General features: G+C 41.4%; 1 protein-coding gene across 1 annotated transcript in view; it reads right to left on the bottom strand.

Annotated features, from left to right (window-relative positions):
* LOC122807193 (aldehyde oxidase 3-like) overlaps positions 1-18,750 on the bottom strand; it is a 1,326,697-nt gene that overhangs the window by 925,957 nt on the left and 381,990 nt on the right. Inside the window, exon 14 of the mRNA XM_044078243.1 lies at positions 8,636-8,820. Coding sequence (XP_043934178.1) covers positions 8,636-8,820 — 185 coding nt within the window. The remainder of the gene's footprint in view (positions 1-8,635; positions 8,821-18,750) is intronic.

The following is an 18,750-nucleotide window of genomic DNA, read 5'->3' as shown; positions in this document are numbered from 1 at the left end:
CTTTGCAGACGAGGCTTGTCAGGCTAATGGGGCGGTAGTTTATGAGTGCATGCATTTATTCTCAAAAATAAGAAATGTTCTGTTTCTCAGATGCAGTTAATATTTGTTCAAAGTGACACAGTTACAGCCACAAACTACTAATATTGTATGAACCTGTCAAATTTATTCCTGTTAGGAACTGCACAGATCACACTTTGCAGTCCTAGTTTTTATGAATATAATTAATGGCACCAATTTTGATTTTAACATGGAGGTTCCTTCTACCTCCTGTGTTTGGTTAGCAGCACTGATGCTAGACAGACCAGGTGGGAGGATGGGAATAAATGCCTGAAGCCAGCTTAGCCACGGGGTGGCACAAATGGCCCACTGCATTGGCATCACCTACTGCTAGTTAGATGTCTCACCAGCAGTAATGGGCTTAGCAATGTTTGCACTGCAAATCTAGGGGACTCCTTGAAAAATAGTGTACATGTGCTCTTGCTGATGGGTAGTTATAACAAAGATTACAACTGTGTCACAACCAACTAAATTAGTTATGTCCGCCTAACAAAATAAATCACCCACTCCTTCATCTTTAATGGAGAGGTGGTGCTGACAAGCTCATAACAATGGAAGGAATAGGCCATATGGCTGCTGTTCCAGTGAGGGGAAGGTTCTAACCTTCATCCTAAACTGTGGGTTATAGGATACTTGCCTGACTCAATGGACTGAGTGTGTCCTAGGAGAAGGGGAAATTAGGACCCTACCCTGGAGCCCAGTACCTGTCCCACAGCAGGATGAATGAATACACAATACCTGCAACACATAGACCTCACAGTCAGAGTGTCAAACAGTCACAGCCCTTAAGGCCAAACACAATGCCAGACACACTAGTCATTGGTGACTCCATAGTCAGACACACTGACGTCCCGCTCACCAGACTGAGTAAGGAGAAGGTCACAGTAAGCTGCCTGTCAGGCGCTAGAATCCGCCACATAACACAAGCACTCAGGTCACTCAACAGCAGGTACAAATATGACTCAGTCATTGTCCACGCTGGTGTAAACGACCTGAGACGTACCTCCTTGGACTACATGAAAAGAGACATTGAGGAGCTCTCTGATTATGTAGCCCAGGCAGGTATGACCCTGACCTTGAGAAGTATCCTACCTTCACCAAGAATGATGCCACAATACAGAGATAAGATGATCAGCTTTAACAATTGGCTTAAACACTAGTGTCATTCAAAGGGGATCCAGTGTCTGTCTGCCTGGGATGACATGCTGGACAAGCCACGCTGTTTCAAGGGACGGCTTGCACCTGTCACCCCTGGGATTCCGGATATTGGCAAAGGCTCTTGCCACCCCATAGTGCCTTTTTAGGCAAAGCTCAAATTCTAAACCTACCACCCTAGAACACAAAAAGGAAAAAACTAAGGGTAATGCTGCTCAATGCCAGAAGTCTAAATCTCAAAATGCACGCACTCAAGGCCCTTCTCAGTATGGAGAACATCGATGTCTGTGCTGTGACAGAAACCTGGTTCAAGGCTCCTGAGAGCACCCCAGCACTATCAGGTTTTACCTCATATCATGCGTTCCGGCCCCAAAATCCGGACAATACCAAGAAAGGAGGGGGGGGTATCCCTATTCATCAAGGACACCCACACCTCAAGACTGGTGGCAACGCACGATGCATTGGAGACCATCCAGGTGCAATTAACCATAGGCAAGACTGCTCTGCAAATTGTAGCATGCTACAAGCCACCCTCACAAACTCAGGAACCTCACATGGCCTTCCTGAAAACACTAGAGGGGTTAAATGTATCACCAAACACCATCATACTAGGTGACTTCAATTACCCTAATATAGACTGGGAACACTACTCAAGCCCAAACACCCTAGCCCAAAAGTTCCTGGAATTCATAAACTCAAATGCCATGGAACAACTAGTCACCATCCCCACAAGAGGAGATAACATACTTGATCTCATCATCACGAACATGGGAGCACAATGTTCAACACCGGAAGTATACCCCTCACTGGTGAGATCAGATCGCAAACTAATCTCGCTGGAGGTCCTCATCCCACCCCACCTGAAATAAAAAGACCACAGTAAAGAACTTCTCAAAGCCGACTTCACACTTCTAAAGACTAGTGTGGTCTCCTTTAAGGCCCCGAGCAAGTGGAAAACAGTACTCAAGCCACTGAATCACTTACAAATGCCTTCTACCAGCACCTGCAGGACTGCATGGATAAGGCAATCCCAAGCAAAACAAAGACTCTTTGTACCAAAGGCAAGCGTCCAGTCTGGTGGACCCCAGCCATAAACAAACTCTACAACAAAAGGAGGAAGCTACTACAAGATAGAGCAAAATCCTTAAAAGGTAAGACACCCTTGATCACTATAAGTAAAAACTAAGAGCTCTCATAAAATCATCCAAAGCAAATTTTGAGAGAAAAATAGCTAAAGACTCAAAAGACAATCATAAGGCCTTCTTTAGCTATGTTAGAAACCTGGGAGGAAACTCCCAGATATGCTCAGAACTAGTTCAAAATGTTGTGAAGATTACTGATCCTACAGACATTGCCAACATACTGGCTGACAGGTTCAGTGCAAACTTCTCCCCCCCCCCCAAAAGGAGAGATATCTATACCAAACGATTGCAGCCCCCCAAACATCTCCAACGCCCAAGTGAGAACTGCTCTCTCCAAATCAAAAAACACAGCATCCATGGGACCTGATGGTGTCCCCGGCTGTGTGCTCCACAAACTCAATGATGAATTAAACCCACAGCTAGGACAGCTGTTTAATCAAAGTTTTACCTCTGGATACATACCCAGGGAGTGGCGCACTGCAACTGTGGTCCCACTTCACAAAGGCGGTGCCTCCACCGACCCTGGAAATTACCGGCCCATTAGCTTGACAAGCCTTATCTGCAAAGCCATGGAGAGGATCATAATGGACCTCATAAATTAAGACATAGGGAATTTGCAGACTTTGGATCCAACCCAGTTTGGCTTTGTCAAAGGCAGATCATGCCTTTTAAACTTGGTTGACTTTTTCAAACAGTCACCAAAGCCATTGATGAGGGAAAGGCAGTCCATACAGCCTACCTCGATCTGGCGAAGGCCTTGATACAATACCCCACTCGGGTATCATTGAAAAACTCATCAGCTTAAATGTTAACCCATACATCACAAGATGGGTTGCAAACTGGCTGAGTGACAGAACCCACAGGGTCAGAGTTGCTGGCGCCATGTCAGACTCAAAGCCTGTCACAAGTGGTGTCCCACAGGGCTCAGTCCTGGGCCCACTCTTGTTTGGCATCTACTTTTCCGAAGTACAAGCAAACACAGGAGGGTTATGGCTGACAAAGTTTGCAGATGACTGCAAACTGGGCCATAGTAGAAAACACATCTGACACAGATATCCTTCAGAAGGGTCTCACAGAAACGGATAACTGGTGCCAGAACCATGGCCTAAAGTTAAATGCCAAAAAATGCATAGTCATACCCTTCGGGAAAAACAGGGTTACCCTTAGCTACCAAATAGGTGGCAATCCACTGAGCACAGAAGAAGTTATCAGGGACCTGGGGACCCAGGTTGATAGTAGTCTGTCATTCGACACCCATGTAGCTAAAGTAGTTAGGAAGACCTTCTACATTGCCCACCTTATCATGAAGGGATTCTCATCTAGATCAAGGGAGGTCATAGTCTCCCTTTACTCATCACTTATCAGACCAATGATTGAGTACAATGCCCCATTCGGAATGTATCTGACCCGACACTTGCAGCAGCTGGAGAGGCCACAAAAGTTCCTCACCAAAAGGATAAAGGGTCTCAAAAATCTGTCCTATGCTGCCCGACTGAAAGAACTCCAGCTCTATTCAGTCGCCACCGCTTGCTCAGAGGTGACCTTTGCCTAACATACAAGGCCATGTCAAACCCAGATTTGATGAATATGCTTCACCTCAAAAATCTAGATCCATCAGAGCCACAAGGGCGGAGACTTAAACCTCGACACGGCTATTAATAGGACGTGCTGGAGGGATAGATTCATCACCCAAAGACTCCCTATGCTGTGGAACAAAATCCCGGTATATGTGAGGCAGAGCACCTCGCTGGCCTTGTTCAAGAGAAATCTTGACCAATGGATGGGAGATCGCAGATATACCCCAGGGATTACCTCAGTGTCACTGCTCGACAGAGGCACAGCAAAATAATGGGTATAGTTCCCCATACTAAAGGGGTGGCGTAAGCCACAAAACGATGGGCTAGGCTTGTAAATGCCCTCGGGCAGATAGCCTAGTATGAACCTATGAACCTATGAACCTATGAATAGAGTCACTAGGTAAAGGTAGCAGACTGAATGGAATGGTAAAGTGGGTGGGATGGAGGATAGTAAAAGAAGAAACTCCTACTAGTTTCCCTTTTTTAAGAAACACATCTGGGTGTTTAAGCCATGTAAGTGCTCATTGGTAGATGAAACATCTAGAACCTTTCCCATGTGTCACAAAATCTGAGTGCTTGTGTGCTAGTGTCATTTGGCTCAGAAGAATAGCCCAGGTAGGGCAAATGGGGCAGACACCCCTAGCACAAGGAGTTATTGGGCACAATCCGCAATAATTTAATTTCAGAAATGCTGATAGAGTAAAGAATTGTTATCAAGATTTCAGCCACTTATTACAAATGATATAAGAGGCTTGCTAACAGTTTTTAAAAGTTTAAAAGTAGAAGGGATTTTATTCAACTCTTTCAGTTGACGGGCACATCTGGCATTCCTCTGAGAATGGCATACAAAGACCAGAGTTTCAGTTTTCAGTATACATTTACTACTGAATGTAGCTATTCCTCTTGGTTGAAAGCAGATGAACTATAACAAACAATATATTCTCTTATTTAGATTTAAAAAAAAGGTAGAATACACATCATATTATCACATTTTTCAGTAACTGTAAAAAATATTTCTAGGGACAAAAACATTGCTGACAATTACTGATGACACAGCTGGAATGTCGTTATTAGGAACAGCAGCCTACTCCAAGTGCCAATGTGCAACTGTGTGAAGGTGCTAAAACAAGTTATTTTGTCGAGGCAGAGAAACCCAGCTTCCTTGCCCTGTAGCATAGACTTAATGTGACTTTAGTGTTTGTATGTTTATGAGGAGAATTAATACTCATTTCCTCCACCCTATATATGTTTGATGCACTTACACACACACACACACACACACACACACACACACACACACACACACACACACACACACACACACACACACACACACACACACACACTCTGTCTCTCTCTCTCTCTCATATACTCATATATAATAATGCCATATTAAATTCTAGGAAACAGTCAGTATGACTGTCTAAACAGTATTTTGTTAAAAAATACTTCGTCCAATATAGCTTTGTAGGTTCATAGGTAACTACAAGGAAATCACCCATCAGACCATTGTCATTCTTTGCCAGAATACCCAACATCATCAATCACCTCCTGCCTCAATAAAGGAGAGACAATAGGCCCAGGGAGAAACAGTGAGTGCTCATCCAATTGTCTAGCTTAGCTTTGAATGAAGCTAGGGTACTGTCTTGCTTAATATGCAGGGATAAGTTATTCTACTGGTTGGGAGTATACTGGGATAAGAACCTGGCACAGCAGCATGTCTTGTTAATTTGTTAATAGAGTTTAAGTTCTGTTGTACATAGGTTCATAGGTTCATAAGTAGGTACTAGGCTATCTGCCCTAAGGCATTTTATGAGCCTAGCCAGAATGTGTTGGCTTTTGCCACCCCCTTAGATTAGTTGCCTGTGCCTCTATCTAGCAGAGCCACAAAAGTGATCTCCGAGGTAAACTTTCTGTTTCCCATCCACTCGTCAAGGTTTCTTTTGAAGAGTGTTAGTGAGGAGCTCTGCCTAATGTAGACTGGAATCTTGTTCCAAAGCATGGGAAGTCTCTGGGACAGGAATCTATCCCTCCAGCACGTCCTATTTATTGTTGTGGTGAAGTTTAGATCCTTAGAGCGTGTGGCTCGAGGGGATATATTTATATCAAATATATGTTTGATAAACCATTAGTTCTATGAAGACATAACCCTAGAAAGTGCAGAACTTTCATGACACAATAGACCAACCACACTCTGTATTCTGGGCCTCTAGTAAAACTAGAGGCCCCAGAGGTTCCAAACCAAAAAAGTCTCTGTATGTAAGTTTTGTGACTTTTTTGATTAGGAACCTCTGGTGCCTCTAGTTACCTACCAAAGGGGATATTTTATTCAATAATGGGGTAAATAAGAAATGATTACAGTGGAAGTAAGTCTTATTTGGTTCTGAATGAGATGTTCTTGGTTACTAGTTGGGCCAGATAAAGAGATTTTCTAACTACAGTTGAGGCACAATAACCAAAGGATATACAGTAGAGTCACCCACAAGAGTGCCTGTATCTCTGATTACTATGCCATTTTAAGGGGTGTGTCATCTGTGTAGTCTGATAAGAAATTATTCTTTTACCGAAGTGGACTACACTATATTTTTGGCATTCAGGATAAGGCACTGTACTTACAGCAGTTGTTTGTATAGTCCAGCGCATCATGGAATACCATCATATAGGTAGATGTTCTAATATCACCCCCTTGTTTACAGGCTTTAGTGCATTTTGTTAAGCAGGGACCTGGAATATTGGCTTGTGGAGCACATAAATACATCCAAAATAGAAGAGGATCAACTGCTAAGCCTTAAGGAATCCTAGGTAGCACCTGCAACTCGAATGATGTCTTCTGTCTGACAACCAATTTGTTATCCACCTCCTTACATATGGGCTGATGTTTACCTTGATTAACAATGGCTGTATGTGGGATAGTGCAGAATGCAATGGCCAGGTCCAAGTATGATGTCTGTACTGGATTACCGCTATAAACTGTCCCAGTTATCTGTCAGAGAAGTTTACAAGGTTAAGAAGGCATGACCTGCCTTTCACGAAGCTAACTTGATGTGGATTCAGGCGGGTTCCTATTAGAATGACTAAAATGCATTATGTCAAATGTGTTTTCATCGACACATAAACAGTGAACAGGCAAAACAGTGAAGTGTCTGTTCAGCAAATTCTTTCCCTGAGAAAGAAGTCGTTTGACCGCTTCGTTACTTTGCCGTGTTCTGCACTGTAGTGTGGTCTCAGAGATCCCTTATCCAGTATAGCTCTCAAATGTAAATGTGCAACAGTTACTGAGCTTAGGGTTAGGGAAGTCCATATGTTTTAAACTGTTTACTTTTTTTATTTGCGTTAGATGTACAGTTGAGTTAAGTGCATATGTGTTTTCAGCTGTTTACTTTTTGTTTGGGGGGTAGAATTAGGGTTAAGGTAAGTGTGTATGTGTTTGGAACTGTTTACTGTTTTTTTTTTTTTTGGTTGGAACAGCGATTTCTTTCCCTAGGAAATTGCTGAAATAGGGTCGATTAAACATTGTTCGCTGTTTTAAGTGTTCGATGTTGTACTATAGACCCTTCAGGGCTGAGTCTAAAATTGTTGAGATTTATGAGGTAACAATTTAAATGTCCCATACAAAAAAAAAGACTAAAAGATGATATTAAGTTCAGTAGAATAAAGATATATAAATATATTACAGTAAAGTGCATTCTGTTAACAGTATAGGGAAAAATGATAGATATTTCAATCACTCTCTCCTTTCCAAAGTGGAAACACAACTGACTTGTTACAATTTACATGGATGCATGTAAACCACGCAGTACTGCTACAGACCTGGGGTTTGGTTCAACAGGTATAAGAATTTAAAATCTCATTCGAGTGTAATCATTCTCCTAGAGAGATTATGCATTTATTCAGCACCTTTAACATCAAGTTAAATGGTTAAATAAAATGTATGTTTATTAGGATTGTTTGAAGGAAAAGGAAACCGAGTCTACACAGAAAAAAATGGATTTATTAACAGGTCTAGTTCGAAGACCCAATGAATCACTGAATGAAATTAGAAATATAGTAAATATTCTGCAGCTGGGCTCTCCGGTTCGATCCTTGGCTGGGGTGTCTTCTGTACAGAGTCTGTATGTCCTTCCTGTGGTTATGTGGGTTTCCTCCCAGTGTTCTGGTTTCTTCCCATATCCCAAAAACATGCTGTAGGTGGAATGGACACTCGAAATTGGCCCTAGGCATGAGTGCATATGTGTGTGTGTGTGTGTGTGTGTGTGTGTGTGTGTGTGTGTGTGTGTGTGTGTGTGTGTGTGCACCTTCTGGGGAAAGTTGGGCACTGGACTGGCAACTCAACACTGTAAAAACTCCACTGCCAATCATGAGTGGACAGGTGAACCACTGTGGCGACCCCTAACCGAGAAAAGCCGAAAGAAGAAGAAGTGAGTATTCTGCAGCTAGCACAGAGGATTAAGGGTCTGGGTTGTTAATGAGTTTCTACTTATAGACCTGGATTTGATTTCCTCTGGCTCCATTTTCCTACTGATCGACTCTGAGTCATTTAATTAGACAATGAGCTGAGTCTGACAAAGATCCATATGAATCAGTGCTCTAATCTAATTAACAAAGTTAAATAAAAACAAAATAAAGCAATAAATAAATTATTCACTGTTACATACATTACTAGGTATTTTCTGTGAAAAAGAGGACAGACAATACATCGCTTACCTTCCTATGAGCTGCTGACACGTCTTTCTTGCACCAACAGTAGTTGGACCAGTTCCTCCATAGAAGATGTTACACTGGCTAATGATATTTGACTCTTCCTTGAAAACAACTCTCATTCCAGCATTTACTACAGCAAATGCATTATCTTGACGTGGTGCTTGCCTGAAAGCTGAAATAAACTCCCACTGTAAGGAAAACAAAGATGGTGAAAATATTCCAGCAAAAGCTCATCAATAACAAAGATATATCACGGAAAACAGTAGCATACAATACAATAATAAATTCAAAATGGAACAACTGATTACTCTGTTTCCCAGAGGCTGACCAGAAGTCAAAAATAGGCTCTACTGATTTTACTCCCAGTCTTGTTTGAAATTATGTGCTAATTATCACAGCAAAGAAAAATGGCCTGTCTAATTTTCAGCTCCAGGCACATGAGGCCTGTAATCCAGCACTGCATTTTCCATATTTCAAATATAAACACCCTCTTCACACAGAAAAATGTCTCTTTTATCATCCTGGATATTTAAACATCCTCATGCAACATTTTTTAATATTATTGTACTGTTATAATATAAAAAAGTTAAACATATATAAACAAAAATATTGTATTATAGTGTTACTTTATTAGTGTATTTATTTACATTTCTTGATGAGAAAAGTTTGGCAAAACCCCTTTTCAGCAGAGGCTCAGGAAGAAACGCTCTACAAACCAATTACACAGGCAAAACAGACAGGATTACAAGTTAGTACAAGTGCTTAAGTTAGACCTAGAAATAAGATATTTACATGTATATCAATAAAACATAGATTCCATTGGACTGGCACAATTTGTATGATCAAACATTATGATATATAGTAGAGGCAACATTTGTATATAGTAGTATAACAGAGTTACACAAATATAACAAATATAAATGAGGTGTAGCAAATTAACATCACAGAGAAGATGAGGTGGAAAGTGAATTATTACAAGGTGATATGGATAAGTGAAAGACAGGTGGTTACAGATGCTAATATTTAGTTAGAAAAGTTTTAAAGGTTAATAAAAATGATGTTAGAGGAGTGGATTGAGAGGTGCTGAAAAGTAAAGTGGAGGTACATAGAAACGGCAGGAGTATTTAATACGATGCTTATTACTGCACTCACTGTTATGGTATTAGACTTGGGGTTGAGCAAGAGCAACATTTATTCTGAGAATGCTAGTTCCTAAGATGGAGAGAACATACTAAGTGTGTCTTGTAGAGCTGGACAGTTTTCTGGTTTATAAATTAGGTTACAGGCAGTAAGTAGTCAAGCGAGGTTTAATTATTGTGGAAGATCAAGCCAAGTGTTTTCAGGCTGCGCAGTTGTGACTTTTTGTAGACAGGCTCAATACATATCAGGTGATTCTGTTATAACATCTATCTAGTTTCATTTTTTTCTCTACTTTGAAGTTTGGTTGGATTCGGGAAAACATAAAGGTAAAGGGAGAGTGTGCAGGTTGATGCAGTGGTTTTCCTAGTGCTATCAGTGAGGTAATACTTAACTTCTGTATAACATGCCAAGTTTCAGGTGAGTTTTTTTTAACAGCTTAATGCATAAGCAGATCAGGTTTTAGGCGGTTATCAATTGTGACTCCTTAGGATTATAGGATCATAGGAGATTTCTAGGCTAATGACCCTCGGGCTCTTATAAGCCTAGCCATGTTATACCCTTGTTTCCTTATGATAAAGTCTATATGTGGGACTGTTATGGAGGAATGGAGGAAGAAAGAAAATTTTTTCCATTGTCTGTAAGAGCTGCAGAACCATGACAGGGCGGAGTAGGAAAGAATAGGGGATGAAACCTCAGTGAGTAGATATTGGTGAGAGACAGTACAAAATCAATGCTGACTACTAGAGATGTGGTTGTTTATTAATTAACATTGGTTTATAGTACCATCTTTAATTCAGCAAAGGAGTATGCAGAACTTTTCCTGCCTTGTATCAATATGAATAAATGATAAAATAGTATGAATAAAAATAATATTATAAATATTAGGGTACTACAAGTATATCCATGGTAACCAGCCTCCCAGTCTCCTTTAATGAAAACTATCCCACTTTCATTCAGTATTCCAACCACTTTTCTCTTTTATGTTTTTTTTCATTGTTTTGACTCTAGTCCTTTGTAGTTTCTGTAAGTCTAATATAGTTTTCCTTTTTTCCTGTAGGAGTCATGGCAATACTAAAGGATTCTAAGACTCACTGGTAGCAAATAGCCTCACAGGTTGAACTTGAAGAATTCGCCACTGAAAGAGATACCAGCAGTCAGAAGGCACTACTTATAGTCAATCCAAGAGACCATAGTTTCACTTTCTCTGCTAATGTAGGGCCAAAACAACATAGAAGAAAGCAAAGTGAAAGTCTCAGAAATGTGTTTCAAAACCTCAGGGTATAAAACAGCCAATTGTGGTTCAGTCAGGTAATGACGTTAAGCTAGACTGGAGGAAGGCAGTATGCAGGGGCAGTCAATAGATTAGTATTTAGTGGGTTATTTGGAAGCTCTGTCCAGGAATGGAGGTCTCAACTCTTTGTTTCTTTTTTTTATTTATTTATTTTTTTTAAATTGAGAAGGGGTTGAACAATACTTGATAAGTAGCTTCCTTAGGTACTGGTGATGACATTATAGACACAGCTGGGTCCAGTTTCTTGTCATTCCCCATCTCCTATTATTCTATCATCATCCAGGCTCTAGGGACACTTCCAATGGGGTGAGTGTTTCTCAGGTTAGGGATTGCAGTACATCTGGAGTATCTATTATGGCTCATATTCCCATTGCTATGAAAGAGAAAATTTGCATGGGTGAATATGTTGAAATGTTTCATTTAGTTAAATGTTGATGGGCTCCAGGGTATTTTAGATTCTGAAGGTCCAAGGGCCAAATATTTACCATCATCTTTAGCTGTATTAGGGAAATGGCAACTGGGTAAGTTTAGGCCCAGGAGTTGGGATAATTTAGTGGTTGGTTTTATTCCCTAAATGTCAGTGTTTATGGAAAGGGACTTATACTATGCTCTGCTGTTCCTGACATATTTTTTTATTCTACGAGAATCTCAATGCCTTAGAAGTGGGTTTGCTTGGCTCTAGTATGACCGCAAGGTTTGGAAGTTGAAAGCAGTCAACAAGATGGGAGGAACATTGCGTGGATACCTGGTTGTGAGTAGTGATTGAAAAGCTGAAGTCATCTGCTTTTAGTGACCTGGATGAAATGAGCTTCAAACTGAAGGCCTTTTTGGCTATCAACACTGGTAAGTGTGCTTGATCAGCTTGATGTTTTGCCCATTGTAGCTCCCAGTGTGAGAAAGGAAACCCATCTGTTACATGTTGGGGAAAAGAGGGGCAGTTAGCCTCTGGGTCATATGGGAAGCAGTCATACTTCCCAGCAGACCAGTTGGTTAGGCCAAGAAGTTCCTTTGGATGACTTCAGAAAGCAAATTTCTTTTTCACAAATAGGATCTTGCATTTGCCCATTAGATCAGATGTGTTGGCTGTAATGGTAAAAGTCTATCCCAATGTTCAAGAGACAAAGGAACTGTTGTAGAGCATTCCCCTAGTATTCTCTTTAAAATATGAAGCCTCCTCAAATGGGGAGACTTGCAAGAATTTGAAATCAATTGTTGATAAAGAGGATGCGGTAAGGAAATTACTTCACAAAGAAGTGAGCATAGGGAGAACAGATGGCCCATTTCAGGTTCCCGCTTTTGATTCCTTTGATTTTTTTTGGTCTAGTTCCAAAAAAGAAGGAAGGAAGGTGAATATTGTTTGACTCATCATCTATTCTTTCTCCCAGGATATTCTGTTAACAACAGCATTAGCAAGCAAGAGGCTCAGGGTCAACACAATTCATTAGGTGATTCATCTGGATCATTAAGAACTTTGAATAACGCTGGCTGGCTAAGTTAGACATTGAATCTCATTTCATTTTTTACTAGTTTATAAAAAGGAATTGCCTTTAATGGGTATACATTTTGAAGGTCATTTTGATTTCAGCATAATAATAACCAGGAAGTTTAATCTGCACTTGAACAAAGATGTAAATGTACATATATATGTGCACACACAAAGCACATACACCAACACACACATGTTTATAGATAGAGTGGTGGTGCTGCGGTAGCGTTGTCACCTCATAGCAAGACGTTGTCCCGTTTGATTCTCAGCTAAAGCGTCTTCTGTGTGGAGGCATGCGTGAATGGGCATGCCTTCATTGAAGGTTGTGCATCAGGACTGGTAACCCGGTCTGTACAAATCCACTACCAATCATTAGCGGACCAGAGTTCCGCTGTGGCGACCCCTAACCGGGAAAAGCCGAAAGACACAAATAGATATATAGATATTAAGGAGCCTAACTTCTCCTTGAAACTGCTAAATGTCATTCCACAAATGATTGATAATTTACTGTCAAGGAACACAAACATTGAGCTGCAAAGGATCAAAAATATATATAAAACATGTTTTTACAGAGGGGAAAACCTCTGTGTGCTTCCTGCTAATGATGTACATACCAACTCTGAGATCGCACTACAGCTGGAAAGACAAGTGGTTGTTCTGAGCACATGCCCAGGCCATCTTGAATTAGCAGAAGCCTTTCTTTACCTTCGTGGCAGGATTGTGTTGATTGGCTGCTGGCTGGTGGAGTTTGGATGGTCTAGGGCTTGGAGTAAGCAGTCATTGGTTCTTTTGAGCTTTTTTTAAAATAAAAAGTGGTTTAAGGTTGTATCTTCTGGTATTTAAGCCCTAACTTTGAGAGGATTTATGTCTATACACACTGAGCCGAGTGGAGGAGGGTCATTGACTACAACTCTGATCTGAGATATATAGCAATAAGTATCCTGTTTTTTTTTGCTTATTTGTACTAGTTATTGCTTCTAGCAATTTATATATAGCACTTTTTATTGCCTGCTGCATACTTTTTATTGTATTTTATTGCTATTAACTAATCTGCATGGTTGAACTAAAATTGTCTCCCTTACAGGGCCTGATAAATAAGGTTTTTACTGTCATACTGTTTGTAAAGCTTTTTAGCTAGTTTCACTGTGCGAAAGGTATTAAATGGAAATTTTCTATACTTCTTAAGCACCTGTTTGTTTGTTCTGATTTCCTGCCAAGGAGTATATCATATAACTGATTTGTTTGCAGTTAAAAGCATTCTGTTTAATCTTCTTGATCCTTTATCTGTTTAAAAACTTTCATTTTGTGACTCACTGATGTTTTTCTGCTGTGATAAACATTTCTGTAGTGTTTACTGTCTAAAAGAGTGTAGGCTAGTAGCTGTATTATTGTTCCCCATCCTCCCTCCCTGTTGGTGTCTTGCTGTTATACTTGGTGGCTTTGTAGCTGCCCACCCCTACTGTAAGTTTGATCTGGGACACTCCTCCCAGTTTAGTGTCATTAGCTCATTCTACCTAATACAGAGAGAACATCTGAGAAGGCCAACCCACTTAGTTTCCTATCCTTGAATTATCTTCTGCTTCTCCCTTTCCCTTTCTCCCTTTCCTTTACAAAAAAAAAAAAAAAACGTTGCTACAATCTCCATGTGTTCTACTTAACTGTAACAAAAAAAAATAAGCTTGTTTCCTGCCCTAGTCCAGATACAGATTTGTTATATCCAGGAATGTTTGTAAGCTTCTGAGCCCCCCACGCCTGTCTGTGTTAGAGGGAAGTATGCTAGCATATCAGTGAGAGTGGTAAGCACTAGGTAACATATCTACCACATAAGGAGTGGTTTCTGGCACAGAAATTGTAGTTATTGGCTGTTTGGGCAGTTTTTCCATCTCTCTCAACTTCCTGATTTAAAAGCCCACATTTGCACTTGTTTCCCTCTTCCTGTAATTAGTCTGGTCCAGATACAGATTTGCTGTATCCAGGACTGTTTGTAAGCTCCTGAGCCCCCCAAGCCTTTCTGTGTTGGAGGGAAGCCTGCTAGCTTATCAGTGGGAGTGGTAAGCACTAGGTAACCTATCTACCACATAACGAATAGTTTTTGGCCCAGAAATTGTAGTTATTGGCCGTTTGGGCAATTTTTCTATCTCTCTCAACTTTCTGATTTAAAAGCTCACATTTGCACTTGTTTCATTCCTGTAACTAGTCTAGTCCAGATACAGATTTTTAGTTTTAGCACTTGAATTTGATTATTTGTGCTCAGCACTTGTTCAGAACTTGTTGCAAGCACTAAATAAGCAATAAATTACTACAGCATTCAATCTTCCTCATTACCTAGAGGAAAACAGTTTTTGTACTTACTTTTCTGACTTGCTTAGAGAAAAACAGCTCTTGTACTCATTTTCCTCACTTGTCTAGAAGAAAATAGTTTTTTTATTCAGGCATGGCCAAGGGTCAGCTCCCAGTGTTCTCTCCTGTCTATCTGATGAATCTGGGCATCTTGGGGCAATGTAGCAATTGCCTCATGTACACAGACAACCCTCTCCTCCTACCACCCAACACTACAACCTGTGAGAGATGAACTTATTTAGCCAAACTGGAGGTAAAGCTCTCTTCAACTAAGACTGAACTTGACAGTCAAGAAGAGAAGGTAAACACTTGCACCACACCACACTCATCACATAGTCCCACTAAACCTACACCACCAAAATCCACACATAGAAACACAAAAACATTTGCAGATGCTCTCAATAATAATCTGCTCAAGCAACAGAGACCTCCAAAGCAGAAACCCAAGCAACCTCCACCCCCCAACACAACCCAAATGACACATAGCCAACAGACTCAGTGTGCCACTTAACCACAGCCCATAAGGCAAAACAACGTACCCAACACACTAGTCATAGATGATTCTATAGTCAGGCACACTGATGTCCCACTCACCAGGCTAAACAAGGAGAAGGTTACTGTCAGCTGTCTGTCGGGTGCCAGGATCCACCACATAACCACACACTCAGGTCACTCCACAACAAGTACAAATATGACTCTGTCATTGTCCATGTTGGTGTGAATCACCTGAGATGTACCTCCTTGGACTACATGAAAAGAGACATGGAAGAACTCTCCGATCTTGTAGCCCAGGCAGATATGACCCTAGCCTTGAGTAGCATCCTGCCATCACCCAGAATGATATCACAGTACAAGGACAAAATGATTGATTTCAGCAATTGGCTAAGCTTCTGGTGTCATTCTAAGGGGATCCAGCATCTGTCTGCCTGGGACGACATGGTCGACAGACCAGGATGCTTTGCCAGAGATGGCCTGCACCTGTCGCCCCTGGAATTCTGGATACTGACTAAGGCTCTTGCTGCCCCTATAGTGCCTTTTTTAGACAAGGTTCAAATGACAAATTCACCTCTGTAACAGGAACAGGCAAGCAAAAACTGAGGGTAATGCTACTCAATAATAGAATTCTAAATCTCAAAATGCACTCACTTGAGGCACTCCTTAAAATGGAGAACATCAATATCTGTGCAGTGACTGAGACCTGGTTCAAGGCTCCAGAAAGCACCACTGCATTTCCAGGATATAACTCATACCACACTTTTCGGCCATCTAACCTGGACCAGAACACCAAATATTCATTAAGGATATCCACACCTCCAGGCTAGTTGCTCAGCATAATGCATCTAAGGTTATCCAAGTGCAACTAACTCTGGGAAAAACTGCAATCCAAATTGTAGCTTGCTACAGATCCCCCACCATGGCCCAGGATTCCCACTCTTCTTTTCTTGATGTACTGGAAAATATTAGGGTTCAACCAAACACCCTAATAAGGGGTGACTTCAACTACCCCACCATTAACTGGGAAAATTACTCATGTACCAACTCCTTAGCTCAACGCTTTCTGAAATTCATAAATTCCAATGTCCTGGGTCAACTTATCTGCAAACCCAGCAGGGGCAACAATATCCTAGACCTAGTCATTACCAACATCAGTGACCAGTGTTCCACACCTGAAGTCAATTCCTCTTTGGTCAGATCCGACCATAAGCTAATCATCCTAGATATCCACATCCCACCCCCAGCCCTCATTAAGGAAGCCATGGTAAAAAATTTCTCCAATGCCAACTTCATGCTTCTTAAGATAGAAGTGATGAACTTCATGACACCCATGCAGATGGACAATACAGTTATGACTGCTGAATCTTATACAAATGCACTCTATAAGCACTTACACGACTGCCTGGATCGTGCTATCCCAAACAGAACCAAGACGTTATCCTCCAAAAAAAGGAAGCCAATCTGGTGGTCCCCTGCCATAAACAAACTCTACAACAAAAGGAAGAAACTATTGCAAAAGAGAGTAAAATCTCATGAGTGGAGGAGCTCCCTGGTCAGCCTCAGTAAGAAGCTGAGATCCCTTATAAGATCCTCCAAAGCTAGCTACAAAAACAAAATCAAAACTGATTCTAAGGACAATCACAAAGCATTCTATAGCTATGTCAAGAATCTCGATGGCAACACCCAGATCTTCTCTGAGTTAAAGCATAACGGCAAGAAAATTACAGAACCAACTAATATTGCCAACATCCTGGCAGATAGGTTCGTGCTAACTTTACTGCCCTCTCACCCCCTAATGGGCCCATATCTATACAGGAAGAATGCAGAGTCCCTGTAGTCACAACTATGCACGTAAAAGCTGCGCTCTCTAAAGCCAAAAACACAGCATCCATGGGACCGGACAACATCCTAGGCTGCGTTTTACACAAACTTTAGAACAAATTGGCTCCCCACCTAAGCACCATGTTCAGTCATAGCCTCACATCAGGCTTTGTGCCCACTGAATGGCACACAGCAACAGTTATCCCACTTAACAAGGGAGGAGCCACCACTGATCCTGGGAACTATCGCCCCATTAGCCTGATGAGCCTCGTTTGCAAGGCCATGGAACATATCATCATGGAACTCATAAACAAAGACATTGGTAACCTCTAAACTCTGGACCCCAAACAGTTCGGGTTTGTGAAAGGCAGATCATGCCTCCTGAACCTGATTGACTTCTTTGAGGAAGTCACCAAAGCTGTAGACAAGGGTAAGGTGGTTCACACAGCCTATCTTGACCTCGCCAAGACTATCAACACCATCCCCCATTCCAGAATTATAGCTAAACTCACTAAATTAGGTATAAATCTCTACGGCACAAGATGTGTTGCCAACTGGCTCACTGACAGAACCCACACTGTAAAAGTTGCAGATTACAAATCTGATTTCAAGCCAGTGACAAGTGCAGTACCACAGGGTTCACTCCTGGGACCTCTCCTGTTTGGTACCTACTTCTCTGAAGTACAGACTAACAAAGAAGGCCTCTGGCTAACGAAGTTCACAGATGACTGCAAACTAGGAGCCATAGTTGAGTCCCCAAATGATGTGGACATCCTACAAAAGGGCCTCACTGAGATAGATGCCTGGTGTCAGAGCCATGGCCTCAAGCTCAATGCCAAAAAGTGCTTTGTCATCACCTTTGGTAAAAACTCTGCACCCATTAACAACCACATAAGTGGCAGTCTACTTAACGCTGAATGTGCGATAAGAGACCTTGGGACCCAGGTGGACAGTAGTCTCTCCTTTGATAATCACATCGCCACAGTAGTCAGGAAATCCTTCTGCATTGCACACCTCATCACAAAAGAGTTCTCATCCAGGAAAAAAGAGGTTATTGTTTCCCTCTACTCGACACTCATTAGACCCATTATAGAGTACAACACCCCTTTTGGAATGTACCTCACAAGACATCTGCAGCAGCTGGAAAGGCCACAGAAGTACCTCACAAAGAGGATTACTGGCCTCAAATAGATACCCTACACTGACCATCTCAAAAAACTCCACCTTTACTCCATAGCATATTGCCTACTCCGAGGTGATCTCTGCCTGACATATAAAGCTACGTCAAACCCAGAGCTGTTGGACATGCTACACCTAAAGAAATCCCAATCCCTCTGAGCTACATGCTCTAGGGACTTAAACCTTGTCACCACAATAAACAGGACATGCTGTAGGGATAGATTCCTGTCCCAGAGACTTCCCATACTCTGGAACAAGCTACCCATCTATGTCAAGCAAAGTTCCTCATTAGCACTCTTCAAGAAAAATCTTGATGAGTGGATGGGAAATTGGAAATACACCCTGGGGATCACTTCTGTGGCTCTG

Source organism: Protopterus annectens, chromosome 7.part0 (assembly GCF_019279795.1).
Source record: "Protopterus annectens isolate FY-2018-M chromosome 7.part0, PAN1.0, whole genome shotgun sequence".
Taxonomy (NCBI): domain Eukaryota; kingdom Metazoa; phylum Chordata; order Ceratodontiformes; family Protopteridae; genus Protopterus; species Protopterus annectens.
The sequence above is the reverse complement of the archived record's forward strand: the minus strand, read 5'-3'. Positions and strand labels throughout refer to the sequence as shown.